Raw genomic sequence first — 20,331 nt, forward strand, 5'->3', positions numbered from 1 at the left:
GAATAATAGAGTTTAAAAGTAAAAACTAATATTTCACCTAATATTTTCATCATTATCCAAGTCGCAAAATTTAAAGGTAAAAGAGATATTAGAAAGTGCCTCTTCTAACCACCTTTCCTTACAAACAAGAAAATAAGAGTTGGTCCAATTCCCACAGCCAATAGCAAACTGAGAGAACACTCTTGCTGCCTATACCAAGTCACAGTCCTCAAAGGTTGGATTGGATACTCACTGATGGCCAATTGTCTGTTCATATTTGGATATTTACCGGATACCTCCTATGTGTTAAGCATTATCTTTGTGCTAGATATATGAAAAAATAAAATTTATTCCTGCACACAAGGAATTCTCAGGCTAGTTGAGGAGATGGATAAGGAAAGAGACAATTATGATAGACTGGTATTTTCTCCAATAATGTTCCTTAGGAATCATTAGTTGCAAGATACAGAAACCGGTTCAAGCTAGCTTGAATTAGGAGAGATTATTTATTTATTGTAAGGATATGAGGAAATTATATCCTTATTTATTGTATCCTTAGTTATTGTAAGGATGTGAGGAAATTATATGGGACCCAATAGCAGGAAGTATAGCCCCACCTTACTAGAACTGGAAGGGCAGATTCTTCCCCCTTCCCTCTTTTTGCCATTTTGCCATTCCTTCCCCTCCACATGGCTTTACCTCTTTGTGTCTGCTCTATTTTTCTCTCCCTGCAGATTGAGATATATATCTATTCAAACCTTCTGCTCATTCATCTACTTCTTCATTCAATTTGGCTGCCCCCAAATATCAGCCTCAGACCTTGAGTCCATATGACTTTGACTCTCTATACTTTTTTTTTTTTTGGAGACAGGGTCTTGCTCTGTCATCCAGACCCTCTATCTCCCAGACTCAAGCTCTCCTCCCACCTTAGCCTCCCGAGTAGCTGGGACTACAGGCATGCACCACCATGCCCACTAATTATTTTATTTTTTGTAGAGAGAGGGTCTCAATTTGTTGCCCAGGGTGGTCTCGAACTCTTGCGCTCAAGGGATCCTCCTGCACTGGCCTACGGAAGTGCTAGGATTACAGGCGTGGGTCACCGCGCCCAGCTGACTCTCTATACTGAATTGATTCAGTCTCTCCCTCCCAAACTCCAGACTTTCAGGTGAGAGCCTTTCATTGTCCCAGCTTAAGTCATGTGTCTACTCCTAGTCCTTCCAGCCTCTTAGAGGATAATAGGCAGTGCAGGTTTTCTAAGACTACGAGTGGAAAGAAATGATGGGTATCACTTGATCATCGAGAGACACAGGCAAGTGGTAAAGCAGCATTCTATTTATGTTCCTACTTATATATTCTTTTAAAAGTTTCTTTCTCTTTTTTTCAAGGTTTGAATGTTTCAAGATCAAGAACTCAGTAAACTACCATCTGCTTTTTACCTTAGTTCTATTCAGTTTAATAGTAACCACAGTAAGTCATATTTTGTTTCTAACAGATTAAGCATGTAAATTCACCATTTGTAGAGTTTGGCATATTTTACTTCCAGTATTTGCTTTATGCTGTCAAACTGAAATCTTTCTACACAAAACGGGAATATCACACTGACAAATATTGCTCCCTTGTTCCCTGTTCAAATGTTACTTCTCACTGTAGTTGAAATACTTTTAAAACTCTGTTTAGTTTTTAAAGGGGAAAAGAAAAAAGCAAATATTAGCAGCAATAGGGAAAATTAATTTTCTCATAGATGGACATATTAGCTCCTATTTGTTAAAAATGAGAGATTGGCTCTGCTCCATTGGTCCTAATGTTAATGTTTTAATGGTTAACTTTTCCCTAGTAAGTTGAGATAGCTAGTCACTTCTAATCCTACATTAATGCTTTTTTTCCTCAAGTAAATTGCATTTTATATTATGAAAATATTTATTTCAAAAAACATTTATTGAAAACTTACCATGTCAAGCACTAGAAATACAGAAATGATTAAAAAGCAGTTGCTATCTGTGAGAAGCTCATTCTATTAGAGATTTTAGGCATGTACACAAAGAATTGCATCAAAAGATAATAACTGTAATAATAGGGGTAAAAACTACTTCTATGGTGATGAGATAAAGGAGGTTCAATCAAGCCTTCATGCATGGGTCAAGGAAAGCTTTCAAGAGGAGGCATCTGAACTAGAATTTAACTGATGATTAGGAGCTCATCAGGCCCCTGGGCAAGAGTGTGGTGAAGCATTTGTAGATAGCACTATTGTTTGTTCATAGGCAGAGAACTTTGAAACAACATAGTGAACTACCATTTTCAATCACTTACTATATGCCAGATATTGTAACCATGTACTTTATCTTTATTGTCTCATTAAATCAACACCACTGGTAGAATTGGGCAAGATTTAATATGGCTGGAACATATAGTAATTGAAGAGCAGTGAATGAGTCTAGTGAATTAGACAGATGTCAGATTATAAATACCCTTGTATGCTTTGTTTAAGAGTTCAAATTTTTATCCTCGAAGTAGTGTGGAGCAGTTAGGCATGGTGGCTCACTCCTGTAATCCCAGCACTTTGGGAGGCCGAGGCTGGTGGATCACCTTGAGGTCAGGAGTTCATGACCAGCCTGGCCAATATGGTGAAACCCTGTCTCTACTAAAAATGGAAAAATTAGCCGGGCATGGTGGCATGCCCCTGTAATCCCACCTACTCAGGAGGCTAAGGTGGGAGAATTGCTTGAACCCAGGAGGCGGGGGCTTCTGTGAGCTGAGATCGTGCCACTCCACTCCAGCCTGGGCGACAGAGTGAGACTCTGTCTCAAAAAAAAAAGAAAAGAAAAGAAAAAAGGTAGTGTGGAGCCAATTACTAGTTTAAAGGGAAGATGTAATCAGATATGTGTTTTAGAAAGATTGCTCTGGTTATGGAGGCTGGATTACAGGAGTATGAGGCTAGACCCAGGGACTTTTGTATTTGCTTTAGTAAGATATGAGACTCAGGTGAAAGTAATATAGCTGTGGGGTTGAAAAGAAATGGTCATAAATAACAAACTGCAGGATATGTGACCCACGTCATAGTAGAGGGGGTGAAAGTAGAGTAAAAATGAGTTGTCTAGAATGACTCCTGGCCTGGTTGTCAGGATAGATAGTATGTCTTTAATCAAAACAGGAAACTTGGAGGATGAACAGTTTTTGCAGGATAGGTAATGAGTAGGTTTGCACCATGGGGTGGGGGTAGAGATAAATTCAATATGAAATGTGTTAAGATTGAGGTGCCTGACATTAATGACATCTGAGGCTTAACAGTTAGGCTGGACTAAAGATGTAGATTTGAGAATTGTCAGGGTATAGATAGTACAAAAATGTGAGAATAGATGACCTGAAAAAGTAGCATGGGCCGTTAAGATGACTAAAGGGGCCAGGCACAGTGGCACACACCTGAAATCCCAGCACTTTGGGAGGCCACGATGGGAGGACTGCTTGAGCCCAGAAGTTCAAGACCAGCTGGGCAACATAGTGAGACTTTGTCTTTACAAAACACTTTTTTTAAATTAGCTGGATGTGGTGGCATGCACCTGTAGTCCCAGCTACTCAGGAAGCTGAGGTGAGAGGATCGCTTCAGCCCAGGAGTTGAAGGCTTCAGTGAGCCATGATTGTGCCACTGCACTCTGGCCTGGATGACAGAGTGAGACCCTGTCTAAAAACAGACAAAGACTAGAAGTACAACCTAATGAAATACTTACATTTGAGGACTAGGTGGAAGAAATGGAGCTAGCAAAAGAGACTGAGAACAAGCAATCAGGGATATAAGAAAGCTCAGAGAGCCTGATGTCATGGAGTACAAAGATTTCTAGAAGCAAAAAATGGAAGAAGAGTTGCCTCTGAAAGGATGAGTACAATGAAGATTGAGAGCTAATAGAAATTTTCAGTTGGAAGACCAGGTAACCTTAATGAGGATGCTGTCAGTAGTAAATTGATGGAGGCAGAAGCTAGATTTCAGTTAGTTGAGATGTTGAATAGGAGGCTGAAAGGGCACATATACACTATTTACTCGTTTCCACATTACTTTGCCTAAACTACTGTATTAGTCCATTCTCATGCTGCTATAAAGAAATACCCAAGACTGGATAATTTATAAAGGAAAGAAGTTTAATTGACTCACAGTTCCGCATGGCTGGGGAGACCTCCGGAAACTTAACAATCATCGTGGAAGGTGAAGCAAACACATCCTTCTTCGCATGGTGGCAGGAGAAAGAAGTGCAGAGTGAAGGGGGAAGAAGCTCCTTATAAAATCATCAGATCTCATGAGAACTCACTCACTATGATGAGAACAGCATAGGGCATGGGAGAACCACCCCCATGATTTGTTCACCTCCCACAAAGTCCCTTCCCCAACACGCAGGGATTACAATTCAGATTACAATTCAAGATGAGATTTTCAGTGGGCATACAGCCAAACCATATCAACTACATATTGGTTAATCATGAAAGAATTGTAGAATTTCAGAGGTGAAATGAAGTCTTGTTATGATATGAAAGAAGAGAATCAAGTCTAGAGATTGTCAGTGACTTGCCTGGCCAATCAAGTTTACATAGAGAATTGGTGAGAGAGAGAGACTTTGAAGTCAGATTTAAGTTTGGATCCAGGTTACTTAAAAACTTTGGGATCTTGCAAATTACTTAATCTCTATAAGCCTTAGTTCCCTTTATCTGTTAAATGAAGAAAATAGTATATATTTTATGTTAGTTGTGAAAATCAATACCTAACACATAGGAAGGACTCCATAATTATTTGCTTTAAAAAATGTCTTTAAGGCTGGGCACGGTGACTCACACCTGTAATCCAGCACTTTGGGAGGCCGAGGTGGGTGGATCACGAGGTCAGGAAATCGAGACCATCCTGGCTAACATGGTGAAACCCTGTCTCAACTAAAAATACAAAAAAATTAGCCACGCGTGGTGGCAGGCGCCTGTAGTCCTAACTGCTGGGAAGGCTGAGGCAGGAGAATGGTGTGAACCTGGGAAGCCGAGGTTGCAGTGAGCCAAGATCATGCCACTGCACTCCAGCCTCGGTGACAGAGCAAGACTCCGTCTCAAAACAAACAAACAAACAAAAAATGTCTTTAAGAGGCATGAGGCATGTCCTTTTGCATTTCTTTTATTAGTCACAATGGGAATCTGATAGCATTACCTATATAAATGGAAATTAGTATTCTGAAATAAGAAATTTCAGAGATTAAAAGCATTCTCCTTTACTGGGTTTAGAGTTACAGATATATAATATCTCATACACATCATACTTTTAAAATTCACAATGCTTAAAGGAAATAATCTGGGGTTTTTTTGTTTGTTTGTTTGTACTGAGGGTAGAAACTTCTTCCAGAAGAAATAAATTTTGTAGCCAAATAGTAAAATTATATAAAATTTTATGGGATTGCTACATTAAATGAGGATATAGAAATATCTAAATCCAGTACTTAGTATCAAAGATATCATAGTCTTGTAGGGAGAAAAAACAAACTATTAAATGCCACAAAGTTTATACATGAAGAGTAATGGTAGAAAGGAGGGTGACTGGTTGCTTCTGCTGTATAGAGAAAGGATCAGAAAAGGCTTCAAGAAGGAGGTATAGTTTGAGTTGAATCCTAAAAGATGATTAATAAGTAGAGGAGGATTTCTGAACAAAGTAAAGAGCAGCATGTTTAAAAATACAGAAGCGTGAAACTAGCACATTTTAGGAAGCACAGTACTTTCTGGAGACTTGGATGAGGAGGAGATAAGAAGACAATAGTGAGACCAAACAGAAAGGCTAAGAAATTTGAACTGTGTCTTGCAAGTGATGAGAGTCATGGCAGGGTTATGACTTGAATTTTGATTCCCCTGTACCATATCATTTAAAAATTGTGCTCCTGTAGGGCAATACATACCTGTTAAATCTTAACTAGGCATTGAGCGTAATCATCCACATGACATTGGAACCTACAACTAGGGTTTGTGTAACTGCGAATGCATCTGGAAAGGTGAGTTAGAGATTTCTGGAAGCATAAGAAAGCACAAGAAATTTGTTTTAAATGTCTTCACTTACTGAGCACCTACTGTATGCTAGACACTTTCAGGTATTTTAGCTTATCATTCCTCACCACTATTATTGTTCATTATCCAGAAGAGGAAAGATACGTCTTTTAGTTAAATAACTTGTCCAAGGCATGTAGCAAGTAAGTGGCAGAGGCTGAAATTTACTCCTATCTCTAAGTCCGGTGTTCTCTCTGTTGTAGAACAGATCTGCTACGGGGATTGTCAACATAACTTCTTCACTCCTCATGAGTATCCATGTATCCTTATCCCTCCTTGATACTGATGCAGAGTTTGGAGTGGTCCACAACCGATCTAAAACATTCTGCTCACCATAACAGGGCTAGCACTAAGGAAATCCTCCTGTAGCTCCCAGCCTTCCTGTGGCATGCCACTTGATCTGATTGCTTTTACATGGCTGGATTCAAATCCGAGTAAGATGGGGGAAGCAGAAGAGGTTTGGGATTCGCAGAGTAGTTGGAATTGGTTTTTCTTCCCTTCATAATGTACTTCATTCACATGTGTTTTTCTAATATTTTGCAGGTTTACCTTAAGGTAAAAGAGCCGATATTCCATCAGGTAATTTTTTGTAAATTATTACACATTAGATTGTTTAACGATACATGGCTGCTTTGTGATTTCCTTGTCTAAGAAATGATATGCAGATAAAAAAATTTTTTAATGAAGTGGTAGATGTTCTAAGAAAGTTCAGTGTTTAAGAGAGGTTGCAAACTCAAATGCTTACAGGAGCTAAGTGTAGGTAACAGGAATATACCTGGGATAGCCAATGTGCACGTCCAGCTGGCTGTTGGTATTCAGTAATACAGGTGCAACATTGCCATTATAAGCAGAAAGAACCAGAAAGCATTATGCACATACACATAAATTCTTTTTATGACATCTAGAAAAGACAGACTGAAAATTCCTTGAACACTTCCCCCCTAATATATTTTAATGCATTTTTGACATGGGAGGTGATGTACATTGAAGGAAGCAGACACAGGAAACGTTATTGTAGGAAATGGTGATTTAAGTGCATGCCATTATGAAACCAGAGTGAAATAAAGAAGCAGGCCTTTGAGTGCTGCCACATGCCTGGTGGTACTATGCTCACTACTACACAGACTTCTAATCTCACCAACAGTCCAACTAATTGGGAATTATTATATACATTTCAAGGAAAATGAGCTCAGAAATATTAAATAATTGCCCTAAGGTGACACAGTTATTAAGGGGGAGAACCAGGATTATAACCTAGATTTGTCTGACTCCTTTTCAACATTCTTTTAACAAACTAGCAAACAAAAATGAATAAATAAGCATGCTTTTCAGAAGTGCCACAGTTTTAAAATATTTTGTGCTTATATAAACATTTACTAATGTTCTTGTAACTTTTACAATTCAAGCTATACAATAATCATCTAACTGGAACCTGGCTTTTGAAATATATTCTATAACCACATTATTATGCCTTGCTTTTCTCCAGGTCAGTTGCAGGTGGATGAACTAAAATAAATGCTACAGAAGAGACATCCTCATGGCCAGGCGTGGTGGCTCACACCTGTAATCCCAGCACTTTGGGAGGCCGAGGTGGGTGGATCAGTTGAGGTCAGGAGTTCAAGACCAGCCGGGCCAACATGGTGAAAGCCCATCTCTACTAAAAATACAAAAATTAGCCAGGCATGGTGGTGTGCACCTGTAATCCCAACTACTTGGGAGGCTGAGGCAGGAGAATTACTTGAACCCAGGAGGCAGAGGTTGCAGTGAGCCGAGATCGTACCACTGCACTCCAACCTGGGTAACAGAATGAGACTCTGTCTCAAAAAAAAAAAGACATCATCACTTTCTTGTTGAAATTATGCCATTATGTAATTACTCTTTTATTTAGAAAGTTTTATTAACAGTATAAAAAACAAAGTTGGCCAGACACAGCAGCCTATAATCTCAGTCCTTTGGGAGGCTGAGGTGGGAGGATTGCTTGAAGCCAGGAGTTCGAGACTAACCTGGGCAACATAGCAAAAAAAAAAAAAAAAAAAAAATTAATCAGGCATGGTGGGACATGCCTGTATTCCTAGTTACTTGGGAAGCTGAGGTGGGAGGATCCCTTGAGCCCAGGAGTTTAAACCTGCAGTGAACTATGATTGTGCCACTGCACTCCAGCCCAGACAACATCTCTTTTAAAATAATAATAAATAAATGAAGTTAATCTGTATAAATACCTTAGTTTTTATAAACTTCTTGTTCGCCTTTACTAAGAAAGAAAATAATGACCACAAAATATAAAATTTGGAAATTCTGGGTTAATTTTACAAGTTTTATGACCATCTATTTTCATTTTGTGTTTTAGAACTATTTGACACTATGTAATAAAAAACAACTCTTAATAAGTAACTACCCCTAGTGCAATATCCATGTGTTTTTCCACTAATAAAGATTTTCTTCTCTATGTATAGCAGTAATATTTACTGATAAGAAGAGAAGCAGGATGAAAGCTAGGTCTATCCATACCCACTGTGGCTTGTGTCGTAGGCCTAGAGATTAAAAATCAGGATAGAGAAATGAAGAAATAAGGAAATGCTAGGGTGAAGCAAATAAGTAATCCAAAGGTAAAAGACATTCATTCATTCAACAGATGTCTACTGTCTGCCTTCTCTGCACCAAATTCTGAGCTGGAATTTGCAGACAGGCAGCAAAGCAAAGACTTTATGATCTACATACAGTCAAGCAGACCTGGATTTAAAATCTAGTCTCCTCCACTTACTAACTGTACACCCTGGACAAGTTAGTTAACCTCTCTGAGCTTTGGTTTCCTCATTATTCAACAATCTCCTCACCTTTTTTTTTTTTTTTTTTGAAATAGAGCCTCGCCCTGTCACTCGGGCTGGAGTGCAGTGGCTCCATCACAGCTCACTACAGCCTTGACCTCCTGGGCTCACGCAGTCCTCCCACCTCAGCCTCCCAAGTAGCAGGGATTACAGGCACACACCACTACAACAGGCTGTTTTGCATCTTTTGTAGAGATGGGTTTTACCATGTTGCCCGGCAGGTCTCAAAACTCCTGAGCTCAAGCAATCTGCTCGCCTCAGCTCCCGCCTTGGTGAAGCTCAGGCAGGGTTACAGGTGTGAGCCACTGTGCCCAGCCTGAACAAACCCTTTTTAAGTGCCTTCAATGTTCCAGGCACTGTACTAGGCACAAGAGATACATACACTAGTGAATAAAATAACAAGCCCTGCCCTCAAGGAACTTACACCCTCTCTCTATAATAACCTCCTAAGTTTGAGGATTGAATGAAATAATGCATATAAAACCCTTGTCACATAGTAAACAATAAATGTTAACTAACATTAGTATACACAGGCAAATAAGATATGGCCACTAATCTCAAGAAGATCATTATCTAATCAGTAATATAGACTTGTAAAAAATAATTGCAGTATATAAGTCTTGTGATAAATATGTAAAAGCAGTGGTAATATAGACAAGGGTATGCTCTGTCTACTTAGATGACTCATAGAGGGGCTTCAAGAGTCTTGAAGATGAACAAGATGTCACAGGTAGAGAAGTAGAGAAAGGCTATTCCATCTATAGAGAAGCCTGTGTTAAGGCAGCAATCCCCAACCTTTTTAGCACCAGAGACCGATTTTGTGGAAGACAGTTTTTCCACAGACAGCCAGGGAATGGTTTTGGGATTCTACCTCATATCATCAAGCATTAGATTCTTATAAGGAGCACACGACCTAGATCCCTTGTGTGTGCAGTTCACAATAGTGTTTGTGTTCCTATGAGAATCTAATGCCACTGCTGATTTGATAAGAGGCAGAGCTCAGGTAATAATGCTCACTTGCCTGCAGCTCACCTCCTGCTGTGCAGTCCAGTTCCTAAAAGGCTGCAGACCGGTACCAGTCTGGGGGATGGGAACCCCTGTGTTAAGGTACAGAAGTGTGAATTGGTAACTCTTGCACATGAAACAGGAGTACAAGTTCACCCAGGGATTTGTGGTAGCGTGCTGAGGTGTTTACAAAATCACTGACTGCATCTCAACATTCCTATTTTCCTATAACATTTATTTTATTCAACTATATTGCAGGGATTAAACTTTTTTTGTTTTTGTTTTTTAATACGGAATCTCACTCTGTCACCCAGGCTGGAGTGCAGTGGCACAATCTCGGCTCACTGGAACCTCCATCTCCCGGGTTCGTTATTCTCATGCCTCAGCCTCCCAGGTAGCTGGGACTACAGGTGTGCACCATCACGCCTGGCTAATTTTTGTATTTTTAGTAGAAACGGGGTATCGCCATGTTGGCCAGGCTGGTCTTGAACTCCTGACCTAAAGTGATCTGCCCACTTCAGCCTCCCAAAGTGCTGGGATTAAAGGCGTGAGCCACCACTCCTGACCTAATTTTTGTATTTTCAGTAGAGACAGGGTTTTTTCATGTTGGCCAGGCTGGTCTCAAACTTCTGACCTCAAGTGATCCGCCCACCTTGGCAACCCAAAGTGCTGGGATTACAGGCATGTGCCATCGTGCCCAGCTGGGATTAAACTTTTTAAAGTTAAAACAAATATAAATATGTTATAGAATTAAGTACAATGACCACATGAATTTTTAGGATGAAATAAGAAACTTCAAAGAAGTTTGTGTTTTCAGTGTGCCTCTCCCATCTCTGTCCATCAAGAATAAGTCATTCTTCCTTTGCTATTAGGAGTATTTCATAGAAAAGTTTTAAAAGCATTGGTATACTGTAAATATTTGGTATGGCTGGCCCTAGCTGCAGGAGATGGGTTTGGATTACTGATGAGGGGTTAGGTCATGAGGAGCCCTTTATACTATGCTTAAAATTATAAGCAGTCAGGAGCCATTAAAGGGTTTTAAGCTGCAGTATGACCAGATGAGATTCTCATTTTAGAAAGATCATTGAAAGGCTACCTAGGGTCTGGAGGAAGGAAGTAAAAGGCCAAGGAAAGAGACAAGTTTGATTTCTGTTGCTCTAGTCCATTGAGAAAGGATTTAAAAAAAAACAAAAAAACAAAAAACAGTGCTATAGGATGATATGAAACAATATACTATAGATATAACAAGTAAATTTATATAGTATACATACTTGCTAGAAGGTGATAACTGCTATAAAAAAGAAAAACCATGTTAGGGTAGGGTGATGTCCTTCCACTTGCCCCTCCTTCACTCTTTCCAGTCACAGTGAGTCTTGCTTTCTAATTCAAACACAACAAGCATGTTTCCACTTTAGGACTTTAGCACTCACTATTACCACTGCCTAGGATACTAGTACCCCAGCTATCTACATGGTTTATATCCTCACTCATTCAGGTCTCTGCTTAAATGTTAACTTAGCAGAGAGGACTTATCTAACAACTCTATCTAAAATTACAGCCCATCCTTCTCTGTGTTATCCTGATTTAACTTGTATTAGTTGCTTTAGTAGAGAGAAAACACTAATAATACTTTTATAGCCTTTGGAGTCTGGAGACTGAAAACAACTATTAAATATAGATAAAATTTCACTATAAAAATATACATATTGTTAGATAAAAATTATATAGGACCGGAAAAGTCTATATTCTATCATCCTTTTTACTTAAAAAAAAAAAAACAACTCTATAAGTTGAGAAATCAAACTTACATAGCTGAACATGCTGCCAGCTAGATAAAATCAGTTTCTATATAGTCGGAAGGAGAGAATGAATACTGGGTAGGCCACTAGCAATGGGCAGCATCAGAAGTAGGGGTAAGTGTGCTCTGGAGAGAAGAAAGTTAATTTGAAAAAGTCCCATGCTGTTGCCAAGGCATAGGTTCTTTCCTAATCCATCATTTCATATGCTCAACAAATCCCTGGGAAATTCATTCCCATTGACTCCTATATGCTGACAGTTCTGTTTCTTCAGCTCTGATTTTTCTTCTAAACTATAGACCTAGGTATCCAACTTCTGCTAGATGTCTCTACTTAGCTATCTCACTGGCACATCAAACTCTGAACATATATGCAGAAGTGAACTCACCATTTTTCTCCCTAGTCTTTCTTCTCTTCATATATTCTCTAATCCAATAATTAATTTTGCCATGCATCTAACTGTCCATGCCATAAACCAGGCCATCATCCTTGTCTTTCCCCCTCTCTAACTTCCATTCAAATTAATGATTAGTCTGAACCCTAAATCTCTAATCTGTTCACTTCTCTGCATCTCCCCTATATTACCCTAGTTCAGGTCTCCATCTCTCACTTAGATTACTGCAACACGTTATCATTGGTCTCTTTCCTGTCAGTCTCACCTCCCTCTCATTCTCCACTCAGCACAACAGGGACATCTTTCTAATACATGAGTCTGACCATGTTATCTATTGGTGAAACCTTCATTGACTTTCCATTATTTTTCCTTTTGTTTGTTTGTTTGTTTGTTTTGTTTTGTTTTGTTTTGTTTGTTTTGAGATGGAGTCTTGCTCTTGTTGCCCAGGCTGGAGTGCAATAGCACGATCTTGGCTCACTGCAACCTCTGCCTTTCGGGTTCAAGCAGTTCTCCTGCCTCAGCCTCCCAAGTAACTGGGATTACTGGCACCCACCACCACGCTCAGCTAATTTTTTGCATTTTTTAGTAAAGATGGGTTTTCACCATGTTGGCCAGGCTGGTCTGGAACTCCTAACCTCAGGTAATCCACCCACCTCAGCCTCCCAAAGTGCTGGGATTACAGGTGTGAGCCACCCCGCCCAGCCTTTTTTTTTTTTTTCCCCTGAGACAGAGTCTTGCTCTGTCACCCAGGCTGGAGTACAGTGGTGCAATCTTAGCTCACTGCAACCTCCGCCTACTGGGTTCAAGCAATTCTTGTGCCTCAGCCTCCCAAGTAGCTGGGATTACAAGCATCTGCCACCACACCTGGCTAATTTTTGCAGTTTTAGTAGAGATGGGGTTTCACCATGTTGGCCAGGCTGGTCTTGAACTCCTGACCTCAAGTGATCCGCCTGCCTCAGCCTCCTAAAGTGCTGGGATTACAGGCGTGAGCCACCACACCCAGCCTCTGTTACTGTTATATAAAGTCCAGCTCCTTAACATGACTTGAAAGGCCAGATTCGACCTCTGGTCTCTGACTCCATTTTTCCTATTCTATATTACAACAATATACTATAAGGATTTTTTTTCCTCCTTGTCTCTGGAATATAAGATATGACAATAACTCTCTTCCACTTTCTTTTAAGGTAACTGCTACATGAGCTTCAGGTATAAAATTTTAAATACCGTATCCTCTAGAAAGACTTTCTACTGTATAAGTCTGTATTAGGTGGCCTTCCCATGTGTTTACAAAGTACTCTGTACAGTTCCTGCCATAGAGTTATAATACTGTATTATAATTGCCTGGTTACTTATCTCTCCCTTTACTAGATTGTAATTGCTGTGAGTATAGGGATTATGCCTGTCTTGTTCACCATTTGAGCTGTGGTTATGGATTTAAGCTGGCAATGAGACTCTAATAAGCTTTAATCTAATACTATGTTTACTCAGCTTTATAGAAGGATACAGGGTGAGAGGTATAGCAGATGTAGCATCTTCATCTCATCAGAAGACCCAGAGCTATTCATATACACAGCTTCTTTTCTACCCTTATCCACATAAGATTGAGACCAGCCTGGGTAACATAGTGAGACCTCGTCTATACTAAAGAGAAAAAAATTAACCAGGATACGGTTACGCACACCTCAGCCACCCAGCTACTCGGGAGGCTGAGGCAAGAGGATGGCTTGAGCCTGGGAGATCAAGGCTGCAATGAGCTATGATCATGCCACTGCACTCCAGCCTAGACGACAAAAGACCCTGCCTCAAAAGAAATAAGAGTAATAAAATAAAACTTAATCAAAATTCTATTATAACTCAAAAGCAAACAGTATTATTAATTACTTAGGAATGCATTTGTAGGTGACTACTTTAAGTTAGTAATTATATAAAGAAAAGCAAAACAATATTTATTATACAAGTCAGGAGAGGGGTTTCCTCTAAAAAGGAAGGGAGAGGGTTGGACTGGGAAGACACAAATGCAGCACTTCTGGGGGGTTAACTAGGATTTACTTCTTGACCTGGGTGGTGCTTTCTCAACTATTGGCTTTATATGTATTTGCTAAATCATATTTTCCCACTAGGTTCAATTTTCCAGGTACTAATACTCATCTAATGCTCAATACAGAAAAGAAAGAAGAGCCAATGCTAGGAAGATATGGGAACATATAGAATAAAGAACACAGGAAAATGGATTAACCTTAGTCAAGAAGTGGGCACCTTTTTTGGAGACTAGGGATGAGAAAGAATGCCAGGGGAGGATGCATATGAATGCAGAGGCATTTAGAAGAGTTAAAAGAATTCAGGTTTATAATATTGTAAAATGGGAAGCACAATTACTGTATTTGCTGAAAGCAAAGCTAAAGAGAAGAGAGGAGCTGAAGAGTATGAGGCAAAATTACAACATTTGTTCAGGTTTCAGCAGATATTTAAAATGTCAAGGATCCATTCAGAATTAAAATTGATACAGGAATTCTGATATTGGTTATTTAATAAAGTTAAGCAGGCTCTTAACTTTTCCTCAGAAGTTAGCATGACTCAGTGATTTCACACATTTTTTAAAATTCTATTCTCTAAAATGTAATGAAGGATAATAAATATTTACATTTAATTGGGAAGGCTATTTTGATAGGCAAAATAGACTTCCTTTACCAAAGAATAATTATTATACTAACCTCATTTTCCCTTCCTATTTAGGTCATGTATGGAATGTTGGTCTTTACATTAGTACTTCGATCTATTTATATTGTTACATGGTAAGTAGTTTGGATCATCTGTACTATGATTGAAGTATATGCAGACCTGTGACAGTAAATCTATAGCCTAAATTGAAATAACACACAAAAGCTCACTTCAGTAGAGATGTTGTAAGAAAACTATAACCCAACATTTATTGTTATATTATAAGGAATACTGGGTCTTCAGACAAGTTGTTAATGGGCATCATGTGAGAACTAGGGTTCCAAAATTAAAGACATGGGAAAATTAAAGGGAGCTGTCTATGATGGCCTTGTTTTGAATATTTATAAAGTTCATTAGATATTAGAGACCTTAAAAATCCTACAGTTGAAACAAAATTGTTTTTGTCTTTCTTAAACCTACTTGACTAGTGATTTCCTTTTACATAGTACCTCCAAGGAAGGCTACTAATGTCACAAAGAATTAGTATTTCATGAAAGATTATTTGGGAAATGGGTATAATCTTTTTGCATTCATGAAAATTAAATAAGAAATAACATTCGTGAGATTACCTTAAATAGGGCGTGGCCGCACAACCGGTGTTCAGTAAATAAGTAGTATGATTTGTGGGTTTGTTCTTTTTTTTCCTTTTTTATTAAACTTTTAGTTTCTAGATAACTGTAGAAATGCATACATTTGTAAAAAAAAAAAAATAGATCCCAGTATCCTTTACCAATCTCCTTCATTTGTAGCATCTTACAAAACTATAGTATGATATCAAAACCAAGGCTTGATATGAATACAGTCAAGATACAAAACATTTCCATCATCATCAGGATGCCTGTGTTGCCCTTTTATAACCACACCTACTTCCCTCCTGCCCCACCTCACTCCTCACTCCCTGTCCTTAACCCCTGGTGATCACTTAATCTGTTCTGCATTTCTGTTTTTGTCATTTCAAGAATGTTATATAAATGGAATCATATATATAACCTTTGAGATTGGGTTTTTGAACTCAGCATAATTATCTGGCAATTAATCCAAGTTGTTGAGTGTGTCAATAATTCATTCCTTTCTATTGCTGAGTAGTATTCCATGGCATAGATGTACCACAGTTTAACCATTCACCTGTTGAGTAACATCTGGATTGTTTCCAGTTTTGGGCAATCATGAATAAAGCTGCTATGAACAATTGTAATGCAGGTTTTTATGTGAACACAAATTTTCGCTTCTGGAATAAATTTCTGGAATAAATGCCCAGAGTGAAATTGCTAGGTTTTATAGTAATTTATGTTTAGTTTCTCTCAAAACTGCTGAATTGTTTTCCAGAGTAGCTCCACCATTTTTACATTCCCACCACCAATATATGTGTAATCCAGTTTCTCTGCATCCTCACCAGAATTTGGTAGTGTCACTATTTTTAATGAAGTTTTTTAAAATTTGCATTTGCCTAATGGCTAATCATATTGAACGTAACTTCCATGTGCTTATTTGCCATATGTATATGTATTCTCCCTGGTAAAATTTCTGCTCATGTCTTTGCCTGGTTTCTTCTTTTATAAGAGATAATAAGGACACTTTCTATTGTTTTTACAGTTGAGTTGTGAGGTTCTAATTCTTTATTAAATATGTGATTTGTGAATTCTTTCTCCCAGTCTATAACTTTTCATCCTGTCTTTCAATGAGCAAACATTCTTAATTTCAGTGAGGTCAAATTTATCAGTTTTATGGATTGTGTTTTTGGTGTCAAGTCTAAGAACTCTGTACCCACCTATAGATGCCGAAGATTTGTTCCTATGTTTTTTTTCTAAAAGATTGTATAGTTTTACATTTTATGGTTTATTTTCAGTTAATTTTGTATAAGATCTGAGGCATAGGGCGAGGTTCTATTTTTTACATGTGGATGTCCAACTGTTCTAAGACCCATTCGTTGGAAAGACTGTCCTTTCTCCATTGAATTGCTTTTGCACTTTTGTCAAAAATTATTTGGGTAGATTTGTGTGTCTATTTTAGGGATCTCGGTTATGTTCCATTGATTGATGTGTCTCCCCCTCCAACAATACCACACAGTCTTCATTACTGTGGCCGTATAAGTCTTCAAATCATACAGACTGATTCCTGCCACTTCATTCTTCTTTTTCAAAATTGCTCTAGCTATTTAGCTTCCTTTGCCTTTCTATATAAAGTTTAGAATAATATTGTCTAAATTTAAAATATTGTTGAGATTTTAGGAATTATGGGAATTACATTAAATATGCATATCAGTTTGCAGAGTTGACATCTTTACTATGTTGAGTCTCTTGATTTATTTAGATCTTTAATTTCTTTCATCAGCATTTTGTAGTTTTCAATTTTTAAGCAGTTGTTATATTGTATTTTTAAATTTTAGTGTCCACATGTTCATTGCTATTATATAGATACACAATTGATTATCTTTTATTCTGCCACCTTGTTGAAGTCAGTTCTAGGATAGTTTTTTTGTAGATTGTTTTGTTTTGTTTTGTTGTTGTTTTTTTTTTTGAGACGGAGTCTTGCATTCTCCCGGGCTGGAGTGCAATGGCACGATCTCGGCTCACTGCAGCCTCCACCTCTCAGGTTCAGTGATTGATTCTCCTGCCTCTGCCTCCCGAGTAGCTGGGATTACAGGTGTCCACCACCATGCCCAGCTAATTTTTCTGTATTTTTAGTAGAGACGGGGTTTCACTATGTTGGCTAGGCTGGTTTCAAACTCCTGACTTCATGATCTGCCCACCTTGCCTCCCATAGTGTTGGGATTACAGGCGTGAGCTACTGCGCCCAGCCCTGTAGATTTGTTTTTAAGATTTGCTGCAAATAGAAATAGTGTATATCCTCATTCTTGATGTGTGTGCTTTTTAGTTCCTTTTTGCCTTATTGCCCTGACTAGAACTTCCAAGACTATGTTAAGTAAGAGTGGTGACAACAGATCTCCTTGCCTTGTTCCCAATTTTAGGGGAAAAGCATTTAACCTTTCATCATTAAGTTAAATGTTAGCTGTATGTTTTTTATAGATGTTCTTTATTAGGTTGAGGAATTTGCCCTCTATACTGGTTTGATAGGGCTGCCATAAAATACCATTAGATTGGGTGGCTTAACCAACAAACGTATTTTCTTACAGTTCTGGAGGCTACAAGTCTGAGACTAGGGTGTCAGCAGGTTTGGTTTCTTCTGACACCCCTCTCTTTGGCATGCAATTGGCCACAGAGAGAACACAGAGAGAAGGTGGTCATTTGGTCTTTTCTCTGTGCATGCCTGTGTCTGATTTCTCTCTCTCTGTGTGTCCTAATCTCCTTTTCTGATAAAGGACACCAGTTATATTGGATTAGGGCCTACCCTAATGACCCCATTTTAATTTAATTATCTCTTTAAAGAACCTAGCTCTAAATAGTCACATTCTAAAGTACAGGGGGTTAGGGCTTTAACATATGAATTTCAGAGGAGACACACTATGTCCTCTATTCTTTATTTTTATCGTAATTTTCATTATCATAAATGGACCTATAATACACTCTATTACTAATCATGAATGGGTGTTGGATTTTGTCAAATGCTTTTTCAGTGTCAATTGATTTTATCACACTGTTTTATTCTGTAGTCTGTTCATAAGGTGGATTATGTTAATTGATTTGGGAATATTGATCCAGCCTTGTATCCTGGGATAAACCTTACTTACTTATACTATGTAATTCTTTTTTTTTTTTTTTTTAAGAAAACAGCAGCATTTTAAGTGGATGCAAAAAGCTTCCTAAGTCCCTCTCAGCATCAGATTATAAGAGAACATGATCTAATATTCTGTACACATAACATTTATCATGAGGAACTGAAGATGAGCTAAAACCCAAAGAGAGCCCTTAAAAAAAATTCTACTTTAATTTTGAGGAATCAAAATAATTATATAACCAACAATTATATCAATTATTTTGCAGATCTCCATTAACTTCAGTCAAGCAAATGCTCACCCCATTTTCTTAAAGTCACTTAATATTTTTTTTTTTTTAATTTTTTTTTTTATTATACTTTAAGTTCTAGGGTACATGTGCATAACGTGCAGGTTTGTTACATATGTATATGTAATTCTTTTTATATATTCTGAATTCTTCACTTGTTAATGTTTTGTTAAGGATTTTTGTATCTGTATTCATGAAGGATATTGGTTTGTAGTTTTTATTTTTTGTCCTGTCTTTTTCTGGTTTTGGCATCAGGATACTAGACATTTCATTAAATGAATTGGGAAATGTTGCTCCCTTCTATTTTCTGGAATAAATTGTGTAGAATTAGTGTTAATTCTTCTTTCAATGTTTGGTAGAATTCTCTAGTGAAACCATCTGGGCCTAGAGATCTGTTTTTTGGGGCATTTTAAAATTACACATTTTAAAAATAAAGGAAATTCTGACACCTGTTACAACAGGGATGCACCTATAAGACACTGGGCTAAGTGAAATAAATTACTCACAAGAGGACAGATACTACATGAGTCCACTTATACGAGGTTCCTAGAGTAATCAACTTCATAGAGACACAAATAAAATGGTGGTCGGGGCCTGGTGGGGAGTAGGATAAGGGGGATCCCTGGGGAAGGCATTGGAGACTTATTGTTTTGTGGGTACCAAGTGCAGTTTGGGAAGATGGAAAAAGTTCTGGAGACAGACAGTGGTAAGGGTTGCACAACAATGTGAATGTACTTAATGCTACAGACCTATATACTTTAAAGGGGTTAAAAAGTTAAACTTTATGAATACTTTAACATAATAAAGTTTTTACATTAAACATATGCAGAAAAATAAAATTACAGGTTCAGCTTCTTTAATAGTCATGCAGTTATTCACTTTTTTCTTCCACTCTTGTTGAAGACATGCAGCTATTCAAATGTTTGATTTTATGTTGGGTGAATTGTTCATTTCTTGAGTCATTGGTTCATTTCATCTAAGTCATTAAAATTTGTGTAGAATTGGTTATAATATTCCCTTGTTTTCCTCTTGATGTTGAGAGGGCTTGTAGTGATAATCTGTTTCATTCCTAATATTGGTAATGTGTTAGACTTCTCTCTCTCTCTTTTTTGGTCAGCCTTGCCAGAAGTGTCTCAAAGTTTATTGATCTTTTTAAAAACCAGACTTTTGTTTGATTGATTTTCTCCATTTTTCATTTTTCAGTTTCATTGATTTCTGTTCTTTATATTTTCTTTGTTTTGCTTGTTGTGGGTTTATTTTATTTCTTTTCAAGGTTCTTGAGATGGAAGCTTAGATTTTTATTTCAGACCTTCCTATTTCTTTTTTTTTTTATTTTAATAATGTATTTTATTTAATGACAAATGCCCAGATTTTAAAAGTATTTTGTCAATATAAAAAGTTATTACTAGGTATATTGCATTCTTTTTTTTTTTTTCAAGGGCAGAAAGTCTAGTGTATATTTTTCCATCTCTGCAGCTTTTTTTTTTTTTAATTATTATACTTTAAATTATAGGGTACATGTGCATAACGTGCAGGTTTGTTACATATGTATACTTGTGCCATGTTGGTGTGCTGCACCCATCAACTCATCAGCACCCATC

General features: G+C 37.9%; 1 protein-coding gene across 4 annotated transcripts in view; it reads left to right on the top strand.

Moving 5' to 3' along the window:
- ACER3 (alkaline ceramidase 3) overlaps positions 1–20,331 on the top strand; it is a 159,647-nt gene that overhangs the window by 113,338 nt on the left and 25,978 nt on the right. For all 4 annotated transcript variants that reach the window (XM_017893547.1, XM_017893546.1, XM_017893549.1 and 1 more), the window contains 3 exons: positions 1,365–1,446; positions 6,574–6,609; positions 14,784–14,842. In XM_017893547.1, the coding sequence (XP_017749036.1) occupies positions 1,365–1,446; positions 6,574–6,609; positions 14,784–14,842 (177 nt within the window). The remainder of the gene's footprint in view (positions 1–1,364; positions 1,447–6,573; positions 6,610–14,783; positions 14,843–20,331) is intronic.

This window comes from Rhinopithecus bieti, unplaced genomic scaffold (genome assembly GCF_001698545.2).
Source record: "Rhinopithecus bieti isolate Rb0 unplaced genomic scaffold, ASM169854v2 scaffold_23868, whole genome shotgun sequence".
In the NCBI taxonomy this organism is placed as follows: Eukaryota; Metazoa; Chordata; class Mammalia; order Primates; family Cercopithecidae; genus Rhinopithecus; species Rhinopithecus bieti.